The 24,432-nt window shown below is 44.2% G+C and overlaps 3 protein-coding genes across 3 annotated transcripts; 1 reads left to right on the top strand and 2 right to left on the bottom strand.

The window, feature by feature from the left end:
• Positions 1 to 5,365: 5,365 nt before the first annotated feature.
• On the bottom strand, positions 5,366 to 6,085 carry insl3 (insulin-like 3 (Leydig cell)). The gene is made up of 2 exons (XM_028978273.1): positions 5,754 to 6,085; positions 5,366 to 5,686 (listed from the first exon to the last, which is right to left on the bottom strand). Exons 1-2 carry the CDS (start codon positions 5,923 to 5,925, stop codon positions 5,433 to 5,435), a joined length of 426 nt encoding a protein of 141 aa, XP_028834106.1. The 5' UTR covers positions 5,926 to 6,085; the 3' UTR covers positions 5,366 to 5,432.
• A 989-nt stretch (positions 6,086 to 7,074) lies between these two features.
• Positions 7,075 to 11,236, bottom strand: LOC114788548 (potassium voltage-gated channel subfamily V member 2). Its single transcript, XM_028977212.1, has 2 exons — positions 9,733 to 11,236; positions 7,075 to 8,859 (listed from the first exon to the last, which is right to left on the bottom strand). Exons 1-2 carry the CDS (start codon positions 11,128 to 11,130, stop codon positions 8,563 to 8,565), a joined length of 1,695 nt encoding a protein of 564 aa, XP_028833045.1. The 5' UTR covers positions 11,131 to 11,236; the 3' UTR covers positions 7,075 to 8,562.
• Positions 11,237 to 13,335: 2,099 nt separating this feature from the next.
• rps28 (ribosomal protein S28) lies at positions 13,336 to 14,511 on the top strand. The gene is made up of 4 exons (XM_028978110.1): positions 13,336 to 13,404; positions 13,595 to 13,642; positions 14,123 to 14,253; positions 14,422 to 14,511. The coding sequence occupies exons 1-3, from the start codon at positions 13,366 to 13,368 to the stop codon at positions 14,243 to 14,245; spliced, it is 210 nt and encodes a 69-aa protein (XP_028833943.1). The 5' UTR covers positions 13,336 to 13,365; the 3' UTR covers positions 14,246 to 14,253; positions 14,422 to 14,511.
• The last annotated feature ends 9,921 nt before the right edge of the window (positions 14,512 to 24,432 follow it).

Here is a 24,432-nt window from a genome sequence, read left to right as displayed (position 1 = left end):
CGTGGAGGAGGAGGACGAGGCGGACGGGGGCTCTGCATGACCTTGTGACGCGCTGTGGATTGATGGGGGGGGGATCCCGCCGCTATTTATAGCTCCGTGGGTGGAGGGAGAGGGTGGGGTCGCGGGGGTCCCCGCTCAGCCTCCAACCGCAGCGTGGGCAGGATGAAAAAAGGCGCCGCGTCCTTCTCTCTCTCTCTTTTTTCTTTTTTTTTTTATATTTATATTTTTTAAAATCCCGGAGACTTCCCGTTTTTTCCCAGGGTTCCCCCGTGTTTCCCACGAGCAAGGGAAGACCCGCACAACCGGCGTCAGGGCGAAAGAGGGTCCGAATCCGCTGGAACCCGGCGCGCATCGAGCAGGAGGGCTTTCAAATATCGACTTTCCGTGAAAGCGGGGATCGAACACGCGTGTGATGTCACGGGTGGGCGCAGAGGATTCCCTGCCCGCGCGCTCTGGAGGGCTTATATATAATATTTAATATATAACATATATATCTGTATGTACACGTCATATTCATGTAATATAAATGGCGAAGTGGAAGTGGTCCTTTGTCCCACGGACAATGACTCGTTTTCGGCGTCACGTTTTTGTGTCGTGACGGCTGGGGACCCCCCCACCGCCGGCCCCCATTTTTACATAAATGTGACCTCCTGGCGCGCGTATTTCACACATTTACACGTACAGTGAGAATTAAAAAAAAAAAGGTGCCCACAGGACATAGATGAAAGTGGGGTCTCGCTGCCGCACCCTCGGAATATTCCCAATATCTCATATCAATAATGCGCGCGCCTATCTGTGATCTGTGTTTTTTTTTTCATATTTTTTTGTGAAACGAAATGAAGTGAAATTCAGAGGATTAATTGTGTGTGTCTGGGTGCGTATGTGTGTATTTGCGTGTGTGTGTTTGTGTGTGTGTATTTGCATGTGTGTGTGTGTGTTTGTGCATGTGCATGTGTTGTGTGTGTGTATTTGCATGTGTGTGTGTTTGTGTATTTGCATGTGTGTGTTGTGTTTGTGTGTGTTGTGTGTGTGTTTGCATGTGTGTGTGTTTGTGTATTTGCATGTGTTTGTGTGTGTGTTGTGTGTGTTTGTGTATTTGCATGTATATGTGTGTATGTGTGTGTGTGTTACTGGTGAGCATGATGGGAAGTCCCGTGAAGGCCGTTTTCCCCGCTGCTCTGCTGCAGAAACGCCTTCATTTCTACTCGCAGGCAGTCCGGGGATCCTGGGTATTCAGCACCCTGCAAAAGTATCTCAAATATTTATTAACTACAGCGTTTATTGCCGAATAATTTCCTTATTGTCATGAAAAAGTGACATTACACACACACATGATGTGTGTAGAGAAATAGACTCTGTCCTCCTGTTGTTCTCCACCTGCAGACTGTTGCTTGTAGAAGATCGTGGTTTCTGCAGCACCTCCCAAGATATCAACAGGAACATTATTACCACGTTCACGGTTTAAATAAAGAGTTGGGACGCTGTCCGTGGTGCTGATTCTCGGGCCCATGAAAACCCATGAAATCATCAGTAGAACCCGAGAGAAAGGACGAAATGTGTCCCCTGCTTTTAACCCATGAAGACATCAGTAGAACCTGAGAGAAAGGACGAAATGTGTCCCCTGCTTTTAACCCATGAAATCATCAGTAGAACCTGAGAGAAAGGACGAAATGTGTCCCCTGCTTTTAACCCATGAAGACATCAGTAGAACCTGACAGAAAGGACGAAATGTGTCCCCTGCTTTTAACCCATGAAATCATCAGTAGAACCTGAGAGAAAGGACGAAATGTGTCCCCTGCTTTTAACCCATGAAGACATCAGTAGAAACTGAGAGAAAGGACGGAGTGTGTCCCCTGCTTTTAACCCATGAAGACATCAGTAGAACCTGAGAGAAAGGACGAAATGTGTCCCCTGCTTTTAACCCATGAAATCATCAGTAGAACCTGAGAGAAAGGACGAAATGTGTCCCCTGCTTTTAACCCATGAAGACATCAGTAGAACCTGAGAGAAAGGACGAAATGTGTCCCCTGCTTTTAACCCATGAAATCATCAGTAGAACCTGAGAGAAAGGACGAAATGTGTCCCCTGCTTTTAACCCATGAAATCATCAGTAGAACCTGAGAGAAAGGACGAAATGTGTCCCCTGCTTTTAACCCATGAAGACATCAGTAGAACCTGAGAGAAAGGACGAAATGTGTCCCCTGCTTTTAACCCATGAAATCATCAGTAGAACCTGAGAGAAAGGACAAAATGTGTCCCCTGCTTTTAACCCATGAAGACATCAGTAGAACCCGAGAGAAAGGACGAAATGTGTCCCCTGCTTTTAACCCATGAAATCATCAGTAGAACCTGAGAGAAAGGACGGAGTGTGTCCCCTGCTTTTAACCCATGAAGACATCAGTAGAACCTGAGAGAAAGGACGAAATGTGTCCCCTGCTTTTAACCCATGAAGACATCAGTAGAACCTGAGAGAAAGGACTAAATGTGTCCCCTGCTTTTAACCCATGAAGACATCAGTAGAACCTGAGAGAAAGGACGAAATGTGTCCCCTGCTTTTAACCCATGAAATCATCAGTAGAACCTGAGAGAAAGGACGGAGTGTGTCCCCTGCTTTTAACCCATGAAGACATCAGTAGAACCTGAGAGAAAGGACGAAATGTGTCCCCTGCTTTTAACCCATGAAGACATCAGTAGAACCTGAGGGAAAGGATGAAATGTGTCCCCTGCTTTTAACCTTCACCCTTGGTGAGCAGTGGGCAGCTATGACAGGTGGTCAGGGAGCAGTGTGTGGGGACGGTACCCGAATTTGAACCCACAACCTTCTGATTACAGACCCGTTTGGGGAGGTGGAGCAAACGTGGCTCTTAGGTGAAGGCATCAGCAGGAGAGGAGCAAGAACGTTCCATGGATGAAATTGCGTGCAGGCACCGCCTGTGGCAACCGGTCTCCTTGGAGTGTCCCTCGCCGCCAGAACGCGGTGTGATTGCGGCATGGTGAAAAAATTAATCCATTTAGTTTTTTTATCCTTCAGCTGCAGATTTTCACCTCCGGAGTAAGACTTGGTTAAAGAGCAGCTGCTCCCACCCTCTACAAAGTTGCCGTTTCAGTGTTTTTCAACACCGTGGATGTTCCTCTTAGAAAAAAAGTCATCATTTTGATGTCATTCATTCATTTTTTTAATAGGTTTTATAGTTTTATAGTTTTATTTCAAGATACAAATGTATCCCTCTGAGATAATTGTCCTTGCCGTACATGTATATTTATTATGTATTATTAATGACACTATTTGAATAATGTTATTGTTTAAAAATAATGTCAATAAACCATGATGTTTGAAGGTTTTCACAGATTTACAGATATTACTACGGTTTTGTCAATGCCTGTCACTCCATTGTGTGTGTATATGTGTGTGTGTGGACACATATTCATGTATCCACTCTGTATATATAATCATACACATACCCATTGTAAATTTGTAGATAAATACATATACATATTTAAGTTTACATATACATATATTTTGTGTTTCTGGATTGTATAGTGTACATTTTATACTTAATTGTTGTATAGTTTTTTTATCCTGTTCTATTGTTTTTTTAATTTTCACTGCTCTTACCTTTGTTCTATCCACTTTCTGCTGTGACAATGCACATTTCCCATTTGTGGAACTAATAAAGGTTTATCTTATCTTATCTTTAAAAAAAACATCTAATAGAGCTCATTTCTCTTCTCACAGCACATTGTTGTGTCTATGGAGACGTGTTTCGTCTCACTATGCATATATACACAATATATATATAGGCCATGGTGGCCCCGTAATCGGAAGAATGGCGGTTGAAGGGTGATGGTTAAAAGCAGGGGACACATTTCGTTGTGTCACCACGTGCTGTGCTGCAGTGTTTCACAATGCCACTCACTTCACCTTCACTTTCAGCTGACCAATCATGCACAGAAACGATTGTGAGCAGACCGCAGACGAAGGCCAAACTCTTGAACTAAAGATGGTCATGTTTAGGATGACATTTCGTACGTCAAAAACTCCCCACCCTGCATCACGAAACAAGGTCACCTCAGACAATCAATTACTCCCAAGATTCCCATAAGATCTGCATTTCGGTGACCCCCACATGTGCCGCACAGTATGCCCTTTTCTGGGGGGGGGATTCCTTTGTATTCATTTCACCCGCATGCTGCCCCACGCGTCCCTCAGCGGGCACCAGGCGGTGTGCTGTGCCCTGCTTTTAATTGTGATGATGGCACGAGAGCTTCTGGAAGAAACGGAACCGGCGGCCATTATCTCCCGGCCATTTCCGATGGGAAGGAGCGGCTCTCCGTCAGCAGCAGCTGCGTCTCGGCTGCGGGGGTGATCTGGAGTGTCTGCGGTCACCGTGCTCTTCTCATTTAACACTTTAAGGAGCCTGCGGCAGGTCACAGTTTGTGTGTGCGTGTATTTGAGAGAGAGTGAGGGATAAAAAAAAAACAAAAAATCCTTTCCCCAGAAAGGAAAGCGTCTGGACGTTGGTGTTGGCATGGCGCAGCTGAGGCTGCATGTCGACTTCGATCAGCTTCAGTCTCTGTCAGCAGCTCAGTCACCTCTGACCTTCAGCATCCGGCCTGCGGTCAGGCGGCCACGCCACGGCGCATCTGATCGTTTGGTCATCTGGACGCTTCGGTCGGAAGCTCAGACCTATTTAAAGCGGCTGTGGGCATGAAGGAAACGGCAGGGATGAGGAGGAAATCCACTCCAGAACACCCACCCGACCGTAGTCCGTCATCATCCACGCAGCAGTCGCCCATCAAGCACATAAACAGTTCTGAGGTCCGGCGACCCATACAAATGATGGCAGGTTGGCCAAGAGTGCTTGGCCGTGTTCTCCATCTTTATCATATTCAGATATACGGTAACAGGACTAGCACCCTCTGGTGGTGAATTCAGAAACAACCTGGCTCTGATCAGCAGGAGGGTGTTTCCCCCACCGAGATGATTCTGGCTGATCAGTCCAGCAGGACTGTTATCCAGAAAAGACGGTTTTGTTGAGCAAATAGCAAACTATCATTTTTTTTGTTCGGTGAAGTCAAAAAGTCACAATGGTTCTGTTACTACGGCACATTTTGGTATGTTGTAGGGAAACTGCCTCTCGACTGGATTAAAAATGCAAAATGGAAAACTGTATCATGAAAGAAGAAGAACGAACAGCATTCAAAAGTTCTTTTTTCCCCAAATGCAATTTTTATTAATAAATAATGTACTAAACATGAGCGAACACAAACTTTTTTTCCACTGTAGCAGAACCCGGAAACTATAAAACTAACCATTTTATTTTCAAAATAGAATATATACGAAACACCCGGCGGTCTCATCCCCAACAATCCCCAACTAGCCCAATCCAGGGGACGTACTCCATTATGTCACGTTGGCAGAAGGAGGAGGGTCAGCAGTACTGCACCAGCTCGCTGAGGGTGCAGCCGGACCGACAGCACACCCCAGCTGGGCCTGCGTCCCGTCTTCTGCGAATGGACAGGCCCAAGTCCTCCCGGTCCTCAGCGACGGTTGCTGCTGTTCTGAATCCCATGTTAGAGCCTGTTGACGTCTTCGAGGACACTTTTTCTTCATCGTGGTGTTGCTGGACGTCTCGATCGGTCAGGCTGGCGAACCTCTCATTACTCAGCCAGTCCAGGAGTTCCCCTGTACAGCGAGAAAACATGATTAATGGTTGCAAATGGTCCAAAAATCCTTTTGAAAAGTCACCTACTCTGGGAGTTCTTCTGGTCGGTCTCACGCTTCAGTCTGGAGCTTCCACAGGACGAGATCACCATTCGGACAAAGTCACGACCACAAAGCTTGAGTCTGACATCCTGACCCTGGACCTCATAGATTCCAACAACGACAAAAGCCAGGAGAGGAAGAAACCACTTAGCGCTCATGGTGAAGGTATCCGAGACCGAGTTCAATCTGCAACAAGTTCCACTGCTCTCTGTATCTCACTGCTGGCTTCGGGGTCATCGGAGGGTTTAAATATTCCCTTGTTTATGACTGGCAGCTCATGGGTCTTGGCAACGGTTCCTCTGAGAATCTGTGAGGCCTTGACAGGAGAAAGGCATGTTCTGATCTCAGGATCACCACAGTAGTGCTCAGCCTGTCAAGGCTGGAATTCTCTTGAGATAAAGATTGTCAAAGATGATATACAGTTACCAAAAGGCGTCAGATGAGACTTTCATTGCCTTGGTCTAATGTCGTGTCTTCTAAAAAGGCATGGTTGCTTCAAACGAGCCCAGAGCTTCATAATGAACCTCAGACATTATTTCTGAAACATTGATGGGTTGAATTTAGCAGACTAATGCACAGTACATGCTCATCCATCTTCCATCATCCAGAAGCTTTCACAGACCACCTGTGGCACTTGCTCACTAAATAACCTTTATGACTTATTCGCATGATGATAATCAGACACCTCCATCTAGTGGTGCTTCCTGAAATAATGCTGAATTCTGCTTTAAAACTGAGCGTTATCTGCAGTCTGTTCATTTACCCCCATTTACTTGCATTAATGGGCAAGATGTTCAAAGGTTTTTCAATAGAATGTGAAGAATTATATAATATATTTATATGAAATTTGAATTATATGTTTGTAAATGCATAGAAGGTTTCAATTTGGGTTTCAAATTTGGGGAGGCCCACAAGAAATATTGAAAAATGTTTCTCCAAAAATATGGTACGTCAGAAATTATTAAGAAATGATCTTGCTTCAGCAAACTTGCACCCGCTGGCGTCATACAAATGGTGACCTTTGTTGGGAACCAAAAGCCAACAACTTCCAGCCCGCCAAAAGGCCTGACCCTGACATTCCTTGTGCAGAACATCTAATTCAACTAACTGGGTGTATTGGAGCGACCTTATCCTTAAATCCAATTAGGATCTGGTGCACAGACTGTATGTGCCGTACTGCGGCCTGCTAAGAATAGAATTCTTCTGTTGTGACTTTTACATGACGTCAAAACGGTGATGCCTTGAAGCAGCTCTGTGGCACGAGTTCACAGCACAAATTCGGAATATACGAAAAAGTTTCGAATTCATTGGTTAAGTAAATTCTCATTTATTATTCAGTAAACATATGAAGAAATTTCAGAATATGAAGAGTGAACACAAGTATTACAAGTATATCATCTAGTACATAATTCTGTGCTACATAATACAGTAAAGTAATCAAGGGGGAAAAAAAACACCATTGGACATATATGTAGTTCTGAAATATTATACATTTACCATAAAAAAACAAGAACAGTGAGTGGTTCCACTGAACTGAATTTGGGTTTCTTACACACAGCAAGATGAACTTTAGTGATTCCATTGGAATTCCTGTTTTTAAGGAATTGCACAAGAATGTTTTCAAAAAGACTTTACCCTTATCTTCATTAGGGGGTGAATTAAGTTTGTGAACGTACAAGCAGCAAATTAGGCAGAAAAACGAGTTTTGCACAAATGGCATATAACAGCATGCAAACATTTTGTGAAAATGAGTAGATCAGTGAGCAGAACAAGAACAGAGCAAATGGCAAAAAGTTCAAGATGTCTCAGTTGTTTTATATGTTTTATAATATATAATATTACATTAACTATATTATGATTAATACTATAATATAATATTTTGAAAAAATACCAAAAAAGCACAAGTCAGCTGACACCTAACTTGGCAAGTATCACAGACTTTACTGACACATTTTTTTTTCAGGTCCATTGGGATTTTTGCCCTTTCATCCTTGCTCAAGGCTTCCAATTCCGAGGACAGTGAGCGCTTTTTACGTGTTATTCCATTGTAGATTTGGAGAATGTTACCTTGTGATCCATTAACTTGTTATCCTCCCTTTTTTCAACGGATGCTAGGATGTTTTTTCTAGAATTTGGCAGTTATCAGGTAATTATTTAAATCTGTTCTTCCCTCAAGCAATGAAACTTTCCCAGTGCCACCAGCTACGGCACAGGCGCAAAGCAAGAGCCATCCACCAGCATGGTTAATAGTCTGAGAGGTGTTGCTTTTCCCGGAGTTCTGCCACCCTTTTAATTATACTTTTACAGATTGTGGCCAAACCGTTCCATTTTTCCTTCTTAGGTCCACATGACTTGTTTCCAAAATGCAGGTTTTTATAGCATACTTCAGTTTGAAATCCATCAGTCCTTCCATTTCTTAATAAAAGTAGCCATTCCTTTGCTGTCTTCTAAAAAGAAATGTGCCAGCTTTGACTGCATGCCTTTTGGTGATCAGTCTCATCCTCTGCACACTCAATTTTTCACAATTAGGTGAGCGGTCAAGCCAGGGGGCCCAAACATTTGCATGCCACTGTATGAACAACTGCTACCAGCTAAAAACATGTGTGATTCTCAACTCAGCTTTCCTTTTCTCCTTTTCTAATTCAAGTTAATTTTGCATTGTAATAGAAAAGCACATAATCAGTCCAGGATGAACATGACACATAAGGTGCATCATAGTAAAATTTCTATCCGAGCCTATATTATTCTGCCAAACGAAATATGATTACGCATTTCATAGCTCCCATGGCGCAGCGTCAGTGGAAGCCCCTACGAACAGGGACCACCTCGTCATCAGACTCCTCCAGTGTGGGCTCACAGCAGCCATGATACCTCCGCCACAGCCGTTCTCTGATGAAAAGGCCCCGCTGCACGTTGGTGTATGTGCACTCCTGGGCCTTCAGCTTGGCGTAGTAGTCTGAGAACTTGTTGAAGAGGATGGAGATGGGCATGCCGTTGAGAATGATGCCAAATGAGATGCAGCCAAATGCCACTACACGGCCCAGATAGGAGATGGGCACAACGTCTCCATAGCCGACGGTTGAGATGCTGACCTGTACATAAGGAGAGGTCACATTCACTGACACGAATATAAATTTGTACATCACAAACATTCCGCCAATGCACTAATGACATTTTGTGTCATTAATTAACTTGGATGTGACTAGTCAGAATTAGAATTTTCAAAAAATATCAGTAATAAAATTGATTTCATTATATTTGTTGTGGTTTCTCTTATCAAAGCGTTTTGAACAGATATAACCCCCCCTACTGGCCTTAATGTGAAATATGCATCTACACAAAAAAATTAAGATATTTAACCTCAAAACTGTTCCTTTTGATTGTTGAATGTATCTCAAAAGGTACATGACAGATCCTTTGTGATACCATGTTGTACCATTAAAGGTACATGATTTGGGAAAGTACACATTTGTACCCATGAACCTCTGGCACATGGAAATAAACTAAAAATCAACCCCAATGTACCAACAAAACTGCTTGTAAATTGGTAGCTTTCAGCTGCACAATAGTGATAGAATGGCTGGTCAATCTGACCAATTTTTTCAAAAGTAAATTTCCATTTTTGACTAAGCCCACAAAGGGAAATTATAGGGTCACAGCAGCAATAACACAACAAAGGACAAAAGGAATGTACGTGAAAACACATTGATGACAGCAGACATAGCAGCATGTAGCTCAGTGGGCTAGGACTTTGCGGACCACTGCATCACCCTGGTGTGTATATATATTTTTATAATTTCAATTCATGGCAGGTACACAATTGTGCCTTAAAGGGTTCAGATGACTAGGGTACAAAGTAGTGCCTGTGAGGATAGGAACATCATTGTTCTTCAGAAGGCCACTGCCCCGGCGACAAGCATTTATACCCATATAGGTACACAGTGGAGGATGAATTAGGCACTTACCGCAGCCCACCACCAGGCATCGGGAATGCTGCTGAAGGGCGTCCCGGCCACATCGTGCTCCACCGAGTGCATGAGGGCAGAAAAGACGAAGATCCCCATGGCGATGAAAAGGAAGAGGCAGCAGACCTGCTCGAAGCACTGGCGAAGGGTGAAGCCGAACGCCCGCATCCCCGTTGAGTGCCTCGCTAGTTTCAGGATGCGAAAGATGCGCATGAGCTTCACCACTTTTAGCACTTTGCTAACCTTGCTCACCCGCGCCATGGCTTTGAGGTCATCTTGGACGCTGAGGTCTTCTGAATCTGTGAAAGCCTCAAAGACCAGCTGGATGAAGTAAGGCATGACAGCCACCAAGTCCACGAAGTTAAGAGCACTCTTCAGGAAGTGTTTGATGTCACAGGTGGTGAACAGACGTAGGAAGTACTCAAAGGTGAAGAAGAGGATGGAACTGACCTCTACGTGCTCCATGTAGGTTCTACCATAGACTTTGTACACTTTGAGCTCGCTGACCGTGTTGAGGGTCATAGCTACTATAGAGATGAGGACCAGGAGACTGGAGAAAACAGCAAACGCTTTGGCCAACAAGGATGAGTAAGGCTTTTCTATTAAATCCCAAAGAATCTTTCGTACGTTGCCCAAAAACATGGTCTTGAAACCATCCTCGTTATGAATGGTTTCAATTTGTGCCATGAGCTCCTGGTTAACTTTCAGCTGATCCCTCAGCTCGTCCACTTTCTCCTCGTAGAGAATACGGCAACAGCGTGGCGAGTCTTTCAAGTGAAGGCCCCAAAATGTCATCTCTTCCTCGAAGTTAATGGGACACAGGCTGTCCATTATCCATAAGACATTGCTGCAGTAGAAATGGAAGATGTAATGGAAGAAGGTGGGGTCGCGGTCGAAGAAGAACTCGTTAGTGCGCACACAGTAGTCGTCACACAACGTTAGCTGCTTTACGGGGTCCGTGCACAAAGCTAAGGTGCCAATTCTGGTTTTGGGGTAGCGGGCAGCCAGGCGTTTGGGGATGTTGAAGACCTTACCGCCAACGTTGAGGTTGATCGTGTCAGAATGCCTGTTGGGCCACCTGACGGGCCTCCTCTTGCTTTTCGCTGCCGAGTCCTTGGCCTTGGACGCTTGTGGCTTTGTGTCAGGACTGTCCAGGTTGTCCATGGAGGTCCATGGTTTCACGGAGCTGTCCTGCGAAAAGGGGAAGGCACTGTCTTCTTCTTCTATACTCTGAGAAAAGCTTGAGTTGAGTTTAAGGTTGGCGAACAGGCTGGAGCGTCGCTTCGTCAGTTTTTTGACTTGTCTTCTGGGAGCCTCCATTGTGACAGTCTCCAAGAGCCGAAAGCAAACTGGTGTTTCGACGAGAACGGAGCTATCCAAAAGTTGCAAATCCTGCATCAGGGAGGATCGTTTCCATGGTCCCGGGCAATCGAAGTACGTTCGGTGTTTGTCAGCACTGGCCAGAAGGTCAAGAACAGGAGTTCGGGATCTCCCTTCTTCTCTGTGAGACTTTAATCCCATTGCTTTTTTTTTTCTGCTTCGGCCAGAGTTAAAAATACAGTCAACGGATTAGTGCCGCGATTTAAGGATTGACTCCGAGCGAAAGAGACGCGGTTTCTGTTTTGAATGAAGGTTGTAAAACTTTCATGTGGAATGCCCTGATAGATAAAATCCCATCCAAAAGTTCTTTTCATGCTACATAAAATGTTCATAAACAGGTTTCTTATAAAGGCAGTACTTTACTTCAGAGCATGTAACACATGTTCGTTCCTTCTTCATGTTTGTGGGAAAAAGTAATAAATTGCCTGGTGATTGTCCATAGAGATTATTGCCGTAACGATTTAAGTGTGGCTGCCACTAAGTCCTCCTGGAAAGGGTTTAGGATTTTCTAAGAATCCTCCACCTCGGGCCGTGATGGGAAATAATTGACCTTGAACTGTGGTGCCAGTGACCTTTGCCATTTGTGGAAATGCCACTCACTGACTGCAGATCTGTGTTAATCCATGATGGGTCTTCCTGTTGCAATTTATAAGGAAATGCATTGTTCGGTGGGAACATTTGACACAGGAGGAAGAAAAAAAAAACAGCCAGGGCACAGGGGAATAAATCTAAAACTTTAAATGCATTATATTTATAGGTAGAAGTACAGTTGGTACGTAGACGCATAAACAACCTGTCATCCTTTTTATTCCAGACAGGAAACTTGGTCACAGTTCACCAGGCATCTTAATTCCCCAAGGAAGTGCCTCAGATCTTCCCTTGGCAAAGCTTAAGGATTATCAGAAGGGGCAGGTTCAAAGATATCCGCCTTCAGGAAGAAGCAGGCCCTTTGTTGGCATTTTCCATTGAACTGTATGTGAGAGGAAATTACGGTGCCGCCACCACAACATCCTGAGAGTCGAGAAAGACATTATGCATCTGGAGTTAGTGGCCCAGAGTGTAAGGTTGCCCAGTCTCACGCGTCTGGCAGGACCCGTAATCGGAACATTGCCAGTTCAGACCCTGATCAAAGTACCGTACACACACACTGCTCCCCGTGATTGTCATTGTGAAGCACAGCACGTGAAGAGACAACAAAATGATTTGTAAATTAATGTAGGTATTTGAAATGTCTATTAGTTTATTATTTGATGAATGTGCAACTTCAATATTAGAAACTGGTGGAAATGTTTATGTTTAAATAATGGATTATTGTCTGTCCAAATAAATGGTCTGGTCCAGGACTATAAAGACTGGCTATAAAGTTTTCGGTCGAGAGAAGAGTCGATTGGTGAATGTGAGCGAGGTATTATTTATTTTTTATGTATTTCTTTGAGTAATTTTTCTTTTGTCCACTTCTGTGTCGTCTTCCCTGCCACCATCACCACTCAGCTGTCCTGCACAGGGGGATATATTCTATTCGTAAATTAGAAATCAAAAATTTCCTTCAGCAAAACATACACTGGAGGATGCATTTTTTAAAAAGTGACCTGTGAGAATTAAGAAAAGTTACACAACTAATTGCATGGAAATTCATAAATATATCCGACACCTGCTAATAAAATATATTCTAAAATCTATTGTATTTTAAAAAATGTAATCTGTGGAAGGAAAACATGAGCATATTAACTGAGCGTTTTCCAAACACATTTCAACGTTCTTTTTGCATTTTTTACAAAAAAGGAAAAAAAACGTAATTATTAGCTATATTAATAAAATTGTTCCTGCAACCACGAATGAGTGGAAAACAAAAAAGAACCAAACCATCCACACTGTGGTTTAGATTTTGTTAGATGTTAGTTAATATCATCGCTCTAATGCCTACCACTCTTCTGTGCTTATTACTATTATAATTATTATTTTCTAATTTTAGAGAGGAAGTACACGGCCCTGTACAAGCCACGCCTCTATTGTGACCCGGAAACACTACAGCAGGAACAAGGTTAACCGAAACCTGAATTCGTATTTTGATTTCACAGTATATTTAAATACATGCCACATGTATTTAAAAATGCGTTTGTTGTTTAAACGAATTGGTGATAAAATGTGGGTAAAGGAAACTAGTGGGTTTTTTTTTTTTTTTTTTTTTTTACTGCGAGGCTATATAAGCCGCCGGCGGACCACGTGACTTCCTTCTCGATCCGCGCTGCCAAGATGGACGCCGCTCGTGTTCCGCCGATCAAGCTCGCCAGAGTACGACATTATTCCGATAAACCTCAGAATTAACGTCAACGCGCGGCCACCGCGATGCCGAGGGCTTTTTTATGGTCCAGTTATTGCTGATCGCGGCCTCACAGCGAAGCGCGAGTTAGCGTTGCGCTAGCACGGGCTAACCGGCTGAGGTTTTTGTCCGCTTTTGACACTTTTCTTTTTACGTTTGCAGGTCACCAAGGTGCTGGGAAGAACAGGCTCACAGGGACAGTGCACGCAGGTGGGTTTTAACTCGTGGTATTCCTCAAGGTTCAAGAGAGAATGTCAGTAGAACAGAATACAGTGTGTTGAAATACCCCCCAATAGTGCGATTGTGTGTGTGTATATATATGTGTGTGTATATCAATACCTATATGACACAATAGGTGTGAGGTATGCTGGTCAGGGCAGAAAAAACTGCTAAATAAGGCCAACAGGACAGTATGGGCGCATGAAAAATAAGCAAGTAAAGGGTTGTGGGGGAAAAAATACGGTATATGATTGTAATAAGTGGTGTCTTGTTTAAAAGAGCGTGTGTTGGTACTCTGTCCAGTTAAGTCACTGGAATGGTAGTAACACGCTCGCCTATGAACCAGGTTCGCTCCCCACTTCAGTTGTCCCTGAGCCGGACACTCGACCCGGAGTCGCCCTGGATAAGGGCGTCTGATGAGTACTGTGAATGTGAATGAACGTTAATGTGCAACGCGTTGCCTTTTTAAAGGTGCGCGTCGAGTTCATGGACGACAGCAACCGATCCATCATCAGGAATGTGAAGGGCCCAGTAAGAGAGGGCGACGTCCTCACCTTGCTCGAGTCCGAGCGAGAAGCCAGGAGGCTGCGATAGATGGACGGGTGAGCGTGAAGACTTTCGCTTCGAGAATCACGCCATGATGACAATGGAAAACTTTTAGTACAGTTGTCTATGATGTGGTCATGTTTATCTGCATGGAAGCTAGCTCATTTGGCATTTAATTACCATATTTTAACCTTTTTTGTGTGTGTGTTTCTTTTCCCCCACAGACAGTTCTGAAGATACCGGATGCCAAAAATGTGTCCTTGAATTCACTGGCTCTGCCAGTGATTTTCAAATAAATCTGGCTTTTTGTGACAGTTTTGTCTGTTTTTTAATTATTTAATTAGATTTATTCAATCAGACATTGTCTGCTTAATGATGCAATTAAATATGTACTAATCAATTAAAGTGCCACAAACGACGTTGTCAAAAAATGATTAATATTGAATATGATGTCAGGTTGATGTTTTCCCCGTTCTAGAATCAATTCGCATTTATCGAAATTGCAGGTAGTGACAGGGGCAGTGGTGACCTAGTGGTTAAGGAAGTGGCCCCATAATCAGAAGGTAGTCTGTTCGAATCCCGATCCGAGCAAAGCACCGTCCCCACACACTGCTCCCCGGGTGCCTGTTATGGCTGCCCACTGCTCACCAAGGGTGATGGTTAAAAGCAGAGGGCACATTTCACTGTGTGCACCGTGTGCTGTGCTGCTGTGTATCACAATGACAATCACTTCACTTTCAGGTGATAAATACAATTTAGTGGGTTACAAAACAGTTTCCATACATGTATAAAACTAAATACCTTGTATGTGCATGCGTAGAAACTTTACCAATAGACGTATGTGCAGAAATATACACTCACTGGCCACTTTATTAGGCTAGTACCGGGTCGGCCTCTTTTTTCCTTCTGAACTGCTTTAATCCTTCGTGGCGTAGATTCAGCAAGGTACTGGAAGCATTCCTCAGAGATATCTGTCCATATCGATATGATAGCATCACTCAGTTGCCGCAGAAAGTATCTCCCACACCGTTACACCATCACCACCAGCAGCTTGAACGGTCGATACAAGGCAGGATGGATCCATGCTTTCATGTTGTTGATGCCAAATTCTGACCCTACCATCCGAATGTCGCGGCACAAATCGAGACTCATCAGACCAGGCAACTTTTCTTCCAATCTTATATTGTCCAATTTCCGTGAGCCAGTGCGAACTGTAGCCTCAGTTTCCAGTTCTTAGCTGACAGGAGTGGCACCCGGTCTGGTCTTCTGCTGCTGTAGCCCATCTGCCTCGAGGTTCGACGTCTTGTGTGTTTAGAGATGCTCTTCTGCGTACCTCGGTTGTAACGAGTGGTTATTTGAGTTACTGTGGCCTTTCTATCAGCTCGAACCACTCTGGCCATTCTCCACTGACCTCTGGCATCAACAAGGATGTTTTCCCTTTTCCTGACCGTCTCTGTAAACCATGGTTGTGCGTGACAATCCCAGAAGATCAGCAGTTTCTGAAATACTCAGACCAGCCCGTCTGGCTCAAACAACCATGCCACGTTCAAAGTCACTTAAATCACCTTTCCTCCCCATTCTGAAGCTCGGTTTGAGCTGCAGCGGTTCGTCTTGACCATGTCAACATGCCCAAATGCCACCATGGGGTTGGCTGATCAGTAATTTGCCGTTTTGAGCAGTTGGACAGGTTTCCCCAATAAAGTGGCCGGTGAGTGTATATACATACACAATAATATACATTATTGCGCAATAGATGGAATTGTGAGTAGATACCAGTCAGTGTGGTGTTGGTTTGATGGTCTGATGGTTGGAAATGGCCCGTTGTCTGCAGGTCCAGGACCAGATGCTGTAGTACCTGCTTTTTTTGTGCATTTCACTTGGTTTTGTAATTAAGGGCTGTGTGGCTCACGGCATTCAGGAAAAGTATTTCAACTGTGTCCACACGGTGGCGTTGGCGTTGTGAGGAACGTGGAAAGAACTCGTCTCGGGGCCGGATGTGAAGAACGCCGTGCCTGTATGTGCATGTCTGTAGGGATGGTAGTAGCCTAGTGGGTAACACACTTGCCTATGAACCAGAAGACTACAGAGTCACAGGTTCAAATTGTGAACTACCATTGTGTCCCTGAGCAAGACACTTAACCCTAAGTTGCTCCAGGGGGACTGTCCCTGTAACTACTGATTGTAAGTCGCTCTGGATAAGAGCGTCTGATAAATGCCATAAATGTAAATGTAAAACGGCCACCATGTCACGACAGCATCGGAGCTGGGCTGGTTGTGGCCTCGTGACGGTTCGCATATGAACCAGAAGACCACAAAGTCCCGGGTTCAAGCCCCGCTTAATACCATCATGTCCCTGAGTAAGACACTTAACCCCGAGTGTCTCCAGCTGGACTGTCCCTGTAAGTTGCTCTGGATAAATTCTATAAATGATGAGCCGCCAACGACTGCACATCAGGACTTGGCATCTTAGTGGTAGAGGAAAACGTTTTTTTCAACTTTTTTTTTTTAAACTCCAAAATCTTTGGAGAGAAAGATGTATTTACACCCGCATATTCCACATCCTTCCAGGTTCAGCAAAAGAAATGTCCCTCTCACGTCGTGCAGACGACTTTCCAGACTAAACAAAGTGCACTTGCCATATCTGCCCCAGCTCCAGCCGCAGATTGATGCATGTTTACCCTAGCAACGCCAACCAGTCCTGTCTAGTTTTATCCCTGAATTGCGCGTGGCTTTCTCCTCAGCCTCAGCCCCCCTATTTTCCATTGTGTCTGTGTGCTCAGCGAGACAAGGTCTCCCCATACAGTAGGAAGAATAACAGTGACTATGGGACATAGGTCGCCAGTCTGAGCCCGGTGGGTGTGGAATAGAGGCAAAGTTGAGGGGGGTGGCCAGACTTTGGCACAAATTCCTCGTCGGACGTATATCCTCTGGAAGTCGCCAGAGTTCAGGAAGCGTCACCGTTGCTGAAGTACACTCTTGCCTTGTTGCCGTGGATGATAATCGGCTTACATCCTGCACCTTTGGTCCATTTTCTTTGATATCGCAAATTCAAGCAGATTAGCTGCTTAAACGTCAGCGATACGGAAGGCTGCATTATGCTATTTTTAGACTCGTTCCACTGTACACTGTGTATTTAAATGCATAGTGGGGGGAAAAAAGGGAGCCCAGTGTGCTCAGGTTCACCAAAAAGCAGAAATAGCTCCAGCGGTCTGGACTTTGATCTGCTTCAGACCTCATTCACCTCACACCTCCATCAGGATCAAGTTGCATCAAGTTCAAGTTGCAACCCAACCTCTCCAAAAATGAAAACCATGTAATATTAACCACCGTCTCAGTTACGTCTACATGGCTTAAAGACGTTTATGGTGGGTTGTGTTTAATGTAATGAAATGTAGCGATAAGTCCACGATTTATCATCTGCAGTTTTTGGCTCAAACATTAAAAAGCTACTTCAGGATTATTGCTACACCTACAAGGAACAGGTTTTATATTTCAATCAGCCACAACATTAGCACCACCTAATGTTTGGCAACACAAAAGATATGACCCATTGAGTCATGGACTCCACTAGAATTCTGAAGGTTTCCAGAGAATTTGGCAGCCAGGTGAACACCTTGAAAACGTTGCGTTCCTCAAACCATTCTTGGACCAAATTTTGGCAGCAACGTACTTGGTCAGCAGCAGTGTTCAGGTCAGTGGTACAGTACGTGTCACCATAATATCCACACAAATTGCAGGACCCAAGGTTGCCCAGCAGGACATTGCATCTTCCCAAAGGGCAGCGGTGGCCTAGCAGGTAAGGAAACGGACCCGTAATCAGATGGTTGCCGGTTCGAAGTTCAAGTTGCTGAGGTGCCACTGAGCAAAGCACCGTCCCCACACACTGCTCCCCTGGGAGCCTGTCATGGTGCCCACTGTTCACCAAGGGTGATGGTGTCACCATGCTTGCTGTGTATCACAATGGCAATCAATTTACTGAAGGTTGTGTCTTAACAGCGCACAACATGGGTGAAGTTGGGAGAATAAAGCAGTTACGTAATCCCACCCATGTCTTTTTAGCCACATTTGCTTTCATCACTCATAAGTATGGTACAGTGCCATCGCACAGGAGTCTTTCGAGGCACTTCGCCTTTCTGGTCGAGGATGGAGTTTAGCAAAAGTGCAGTGGAAGAAGCAGGGTGCCGTGATTTCAGTGGCTCTGACCTTTGGCCCTTGGTAAGGATGTTCTTGCTGCGTAATGGGGCTTTGGGGAATGCACAGAGTAAAGATGAGGGGTTAGTATAGGACTTTCTCAAGGGTTCAGCAGGCTTCTAACCAAAGACAATTAAGGCAGATGTGGGGGAAAGGGGAATTCTGAAGGGAGGAAGTAGATGCTTTTCCCATTAAACTGCAGCAAGGCTGTGTTCCAGAAACTTCAGAAGGGTCTTGAACCGGTGCTGACAGCTTTTTCTCAAGAAATATAATGTTCTACACAAAATCATGCAGACGATACAGTTTAACACTCTGTGTGTAAGATCAAATCCACACTGGTCTTTAATGGCAATTTGTGAGATGTAGTCAGGCAAGAAAAGCTGGCTCTGGGTCAACAGTGGCAAAACCCTTTCGTGTTCTGCTTTGGACTAAAAGTCTGGAGACATCCTATGATATCTGGTGCCAACGTCCTGTAGTTTTTTTTCCCCTCACAACTCACAGATACCAACTTTGACTGAGTTTATGTTCTTCAAACCAAACTATTTCTGGAGTGTGGCAGGGTGTAGCATCAGAGAGCAGTGCCGGAGAGAGACACTGCTTTCAGCACCATCACCAAGAATCAGTGTTGTGTAGAAGTGGTCTTCAATAATCTATGTAGACTTGCCTTCGTCTTGCATCCTGGTGCGTCTGTTTGCCAGGTTAACATCGTACCTGCGCCATGCCATCTACAAGATTTATGGAAATTGCTAATCATCAGATCAAAACACCTTCTACCTTTGCTCCATGCTCAGCTGCTCACTGTAGGTGTTTGTCAATGGTGGACAGCATGGTACACAACACATTGTGTGTCCAGATGACTTCCCCACCTGGACTGTTGTTCTGGAGATGCTCTGACTAAAGTTGTCAAGGTCACTGAGACCCTTCCAGGGTAGGGTGGTAGTAGCCTAGTGGGTAAGACACTCGCCTATGAACCAGAAGACCCAGGTTCAAACCCCACTTACTACCATTGTGTCCCTGAGCAAGACACTTAACCCTAAGTTGCTCCAGGGGGGGGGACTTTCTCTGTCACTACTGGTTGTAAGTCGCTCTGGATAAGGTTGTCTGATAAATGCTCTAAATCTAAATGTCAATCATCAATACTTCCAGCACATCATTCAGAGGAACGTGTGAGCTTCCATCTCTTGGCCTATAATAGATGGGAGAGAGTCCGAGGCTGCCTGTCACGTGCAAAGCGGCCTTATCTGCTAAACACAAGCTCTGGAATCCCTGTTGGTGCTGTGCATGACCGGAACAGCTCAGAAGTTGACGTTGAGACACAGAAATTGATGGGAGTGCATTGTTTTGAGTCAGCGTGTTACTCCTACTTCGCAATCTCACAGGAAACTTGTTTTCCCAAATTCAAAGAAATTTCCCTCCACGTTTTGTCTCGTGGTAGGCCCGGATCCACACTTCAAGGACACCCCGTCTTCCTCGTGAAAACACGCTATGACAGCGGCGTGGGCGATATTTACAACATGCCTGTTTTCCGCGTTATCAAATCCGTGTTTTTCTCATCAAGCGTTAAAACCTGATAGAGCCGTACAAGGACTCTCGCCCCGGGAATAGTAACTGTACATACTGTACTGCGCTGCTGCATGCATGTTAAATCCACGGCGCAGATTTTTAACGGGCGAGATAACAGCCATACCGTTCGTTCGCAGGAGGAAAGAATCGTACGTCCACAGCGCGTGACGCGTGTGGCGTGATCGGGCTGATAGTGGGTCTGAAGCAATGTTGTGCGGCGGCTTTATGGAGTCAAATTTCATTTACATTTGAGGAGAATTTGGCACCATAGCCGAGGAACATTACAAATTAAAACTGTTTATCATGGAATTCATCAAAAAATACAGATCTGTCTGAAGAAGTCGAAGATAACTGAGTGTGTGATTAGTTTTATCTGCAGTTGTGTTGATTGATACCCCTGGGAGGGAAGTGTGTGTGTATGTGTGTGTGTGTGTGTGTGTGTGTGTGTCTTAACTTGTAAAAGCTACAAAGATGTTTTGGAGACAAAAACAATTTCTGTTTAATTTGTAATCAAATCGTCATGAATGCAAAATGAACAGGAACGATGAATTCGAACCAAATCTCCGGTCGTTATTGTTTCTAGCACAGTTCTGCGAGTTCTACAAAGTTCTTCCTTTTCCCCACCAGAGCAATATTTTCCTTTCACGAGCAGGCAGGAGTGGACCTTCTGCAGCTTCTGCCCATCTCCTTCAAGGCTCAGCATGTTGTGTCTTCCAAGTTGCTCTGTTGTGGTCACTTGACTGGTTTCAGCTTTCCTGACAGCACAGAGACTTCCATCCAAGAATTCTGATCTCGCTCCGAGCTCGTGCTCATGAGATGTTTTCCTCATCTTTGTGAATTAACTCCAGGAATGAATACAGTGTCCCAGTGCCACCCGGTTACTGTGGAAACCCCCCTAGGCACGGAATTAACCCTCCCTGCCCGTGTTGTTGAAGTCTCGTCTCTGAAAAAGGGCGTGTCTTCGCTGGCTTGGTTCCAACCTGAATCGCGGCGCCAGGCCACAGCCCGGTGTCTTTATTTGCGCCGTGAAGCCACACACCGGTCACACCTGCCTCAGGCACGAACACATCAGGCCCACTCCGCCGCCCTCCCCTGACCTTCGAGAGGTAAAACGTTCCCTGACAACACCATCACGATAAGAGGCACAGGAACGGATCTGTAAAAACATGTTGATGAGAGAATGGCAGAGAGCTGCATGGGCGCAGACCTCGGCAGGAGCTGTTTTTCAACCTCGCGGGGGTAAACCGGGACGCCAGGACACACCTGGAGATGTCCTAGCTTGGACAGACAGATTAGACAGACAGACAGACAATGGTCGTAGGTGGAGTTTGAACCTGGGACTTTGCGACCTTTTGGTTTATAGGTGAGTGTGTTACCCACTAGGCTACTTCAACCCGCTGTCTTACTATTTCTATACCTCATTCATACTCATTTATGCCTAATATGGACTGTGAGGTTGGACACACCTGACCTGAAATTACATTTACACAAATATTTGTTTCAAATATTGCTAACGCTAACTTTAGCTAACTGGAATAAGTGGGGTTGAAAGTAGCTTTAAGTTGTTAAATGTAATTTTTAGGAAGGCCATTTCCGGGAGGAACCCTTAATATCAGTATGAAGTAGTTGGCATTGTGAGAAGGAACAGGCCTGTCTGCAGAACAATACTGGCAGCTCAGCTTTTCTGAAACCATCATGTCATCAAATAAATAAATGCATTTATAAATATGAATAATCAATATTAATATCTGAGTACTAGCAATGTGTAACTGGTTAACAAGTAAATACTGCATTGCATTAACCAAAAATAATGTACAAGCAGCCTTTGGTACATTACATTAATTAAAGCAGGAATCTTACACATAAACATACACATAATTACATAAATGTAAGTTGTTGTCACAGGGTTTATAGATTTGTTTAGAAATGTGCTTTATGTAATAATAATAATATTTTAAAATTGTTTTTATGACTTTCTGTGCATCGATGTATGCAGATTATGCCTATAAGACTATGAAATGATCAATACTGGTCTCTGATCAGTTCTTAGTTGTTGTTTCGTAGTGAAATATGTCAAAGAAATTTATTTTAAATGACACTGATTCTATTTGCTTAAGAGCTTTATGTAGTGTTGCTTTGTTGGTGTCAGTCTCTGTGGTTTGTGCAACCCACACATCTACAACAGCCTCATGTGTTACTGGGTCATGGATTTTAAGATAAGATAAGATGATCCTTTATTAGTCCCACAAGTGGGAAATTTACAATTTAATGTGGAAAACTGAAATCCCAGGACGGGTGAACTTTGACTCGCATCGCATGTGCATTTCCTACAGCTGTTGCCCCACACGGTTTCATTCACGCACCTTATGCAACATAATGAACATGGGAAACACTGTACATTCTGAGTCTCATTCTGTAGAATGAAGGAACTTCTCGTCTTGTTTGCATGAGCTCTTGTGTTGCAAGGAAATCTTGATAAGGGATAAGGAGGCATTCCTTATTCTGATGATAAAAATAAGCAATGATTTGTTTTTATGGTGGAGGTTTCCTAACCGGTTTTTATGCCACACCCATGGAATTTTCCCCAAACAGCAGACACTTGGCCTTCTGCAGTGCATGATTCTGCAGTTCATGCTCAAGTTACGTTTACCAGGCTGATGTAAAACGAGGGTAAATTGCATGAGTAATGGCTTAATGTGCCCTGTGTGACCTGGGAACATTTTGTCCTCCTTTGATTTGCACTGTGAGGAGCAGGAAGGGCAAACTGGGTCAGTTCCCCAAACGGCACATGACGCCAGAGCAACTCGAATCTCACCACCCTTTATACACCGAGAAATAATGCCCTGTGGCTAAACTGAATGTGTGTGTGAGAGAGAGAGAGAGAGAGAGAGAGAGAAAAGAATAGATCCTTATAGGGCCGGGATGTCGATTTCCATGTGCTGAGATCAAGAAGCCCCCAGAAGCCTCCCCCCGGTCCCCACTCCTACTGTGTGTCAGCGCGAGGACCTGCTGTGCGTTCAAAGTCCTGCCGTGCATGCAGTGCAACACGCCGTATTGGACTTTGCAGTCCTGCACGTATGGGAAGAGACAACGTGCTACACGTTCAGAGTTATGTCACAGGTCCAAAGCCAGACCTCGCTCACGTGAACAAACAGAGACGGGAGGCCGAGTATCAGGAGGGGGTGGGTAGGAAAAAAGTCCCAAGCAAGCCTGGATTCACAATATTCTAGTGGAACAAAAATTAAAACAACATATTATATATGAAGGATTATGTTCTTTTGAACTAAATTAACTACAAAAAAAAGTTGCATGGACTTGTTGAAAATAAAATGAACTGCAGAGTCAGCTGGGGCTGAAACACAAAGACACGCTGACCAGATAGAAGCGGAGGAAAACTGTAACAATAGCTCCATTACAGGATCTCAGGTCAAGAGTGTCACAGGGCGGAGAGTCGAGGCACGAAAAACAGGGCAGTTGTCCTACCTCAGCAGGACTTCCCCTTGCTGCTCTGGTCCTCGGGTGGCCTCCTTGTCCATGTTACAGGAGACACTTTCAGCCAGAACAAGACTTACACAAAAAAAAAATCGAGTTACTAGCACCTTGGAGGAAAAAGCGATTGGATTTGGACATTAGCACATGCACAGAGGCCACTAAGTACCACTGTGTCCCTTGGCAAGACTGTGACTTCTCCTTTTGAGGCATGCGATGAAAGTGAGTCTACTGGACTAAATACTAGTATTCAGATTCAGATTTATTTATTGTCATTGTAGGGCATATAAAGAAACAGTAAAGAAGCTATTTGCAGAAAAATGTTTCATTTGACATTAACACAGTTTTTTTTTTAATACACATACATGAAATCCTCGGCTGACAGGAGGGGTGGTATGTTGATCATGATTTATGTATAAGTGGAAAAACATTGTTCTGTTTATTATGCTCCAAAATTACACCTATTTTTTTGTTGTTGTTGTACAGTATCTCAGGCTACAATGACAATAAAGATTAAAAAAGAAAAGGAGAATTACTGAATGTTGCGCATAACAATGTAATTAATCATGATTAATCACAGCAATCATGCAATTAATCATCTTTTTTTTTTTATTAATCGTTGCCTAGCACTACTAAATACACATAACATCTCCAAATTAAAAATGTAAGATCAGACATGGTTTTACAAAGCACGGATTATGACGCTCTGGACAAGAGCATCTTCTAAATTCCATAAATTCCATAAATGCCGTAAACTTGTAGCTCAGTAATTAGCTGCGTGATGATTGGTCATTCTAGTGACATCAACATTCGATGCAAACATTTAGTCAAAAAAACAAAAGTTGATTTGTTCCTGTTCCATTAAGACCTATAAATGATGGTGTTCGGGGCTGACCAATGGGAACACAGCGTGAAATCACATTGCATTTGATGACGGTGGCGTCTCCATTAAGGAGGGATTTTGTGGGCCCAACACGCCCGTCCTGTCTGAC

The sequence above is a fragment of the Denticeps clupeoides genome, chromosome 4 (genome assembly GCF_900700375.1).
Source record: "Denticeps clupeoides chromosome 4, fDenClu1.1, whole genome shotgun sequence".
Classification (NCBI taxonomy): Eukaryota; Metazoa; Chordata; class Actinopteri; order Clupeiformes; family Denticipitidae; genus Denticeps; species Denticeps clupeoides.
Note: the sequence above shows the minus strand (reverse complement) of the source record. Positions and strands in the feature narration are given on the sequence as shown.

What these genes read in the sequence shown, in the direction of transcription:
- insl3 (XM_028978273.1), bottom strand. Translation starts at nt 5,925, where the DNA reads ATGAGCGCTAAGTGGTTTCTTCCTCTCCTGGCTTTTGTCGTTGTTGGA. An exon ending in CGACCAGAAGAACTCCCAGA is followed by an intron (nt 5,687 to 5,753) that starts GTAGGTGACTTT and finishes CTCGCTGTACAG; the next exon opens with GGGAACTCCTGGACTGGCTG.
- LOC114788548 (XM_028977212.1), bottom strand. Translation starts at nt 11,130, where the DNA reads ATGCAGGATTTGCAACTTTTGGATAGCTCCGTTCTCGTCGAAACACCA. An exon ending in ATGCCTGGTGGTGGGCTGCG is followed by an intron (nt 8,860 to 9,732) that starts GTAAGTGCCTAA and finishes CCTTATGTACAG; the next exon opens with GTCAGCATCTCAACCGTCGG.
- rps28 (XM_028978110.1), top strand. Translation starts at nt 13,366, where the DNA reads ATGGACGCCGCTCGTGTTCCGCCGATCAAGCTCGCCAGA. An exon ending in CGCCGATCAAGCTCGCCAGA is followed by an intron (nt 13,405 to 13,594) that starts GTACGACATTAT and finishes TTACGTTTGCAG; the next exon opens with GTCACCAAGGTGCTGGGAAG. An exon ending in CACAGGGACAGTGCACGCAG is followed by an intron (nt 13,643 to 14,122) that starts GTGGGTTTTAAC and finishes GCCTTTTTAAAG; the next exon opens with GTGCGCGTCGAGTTCATGGA.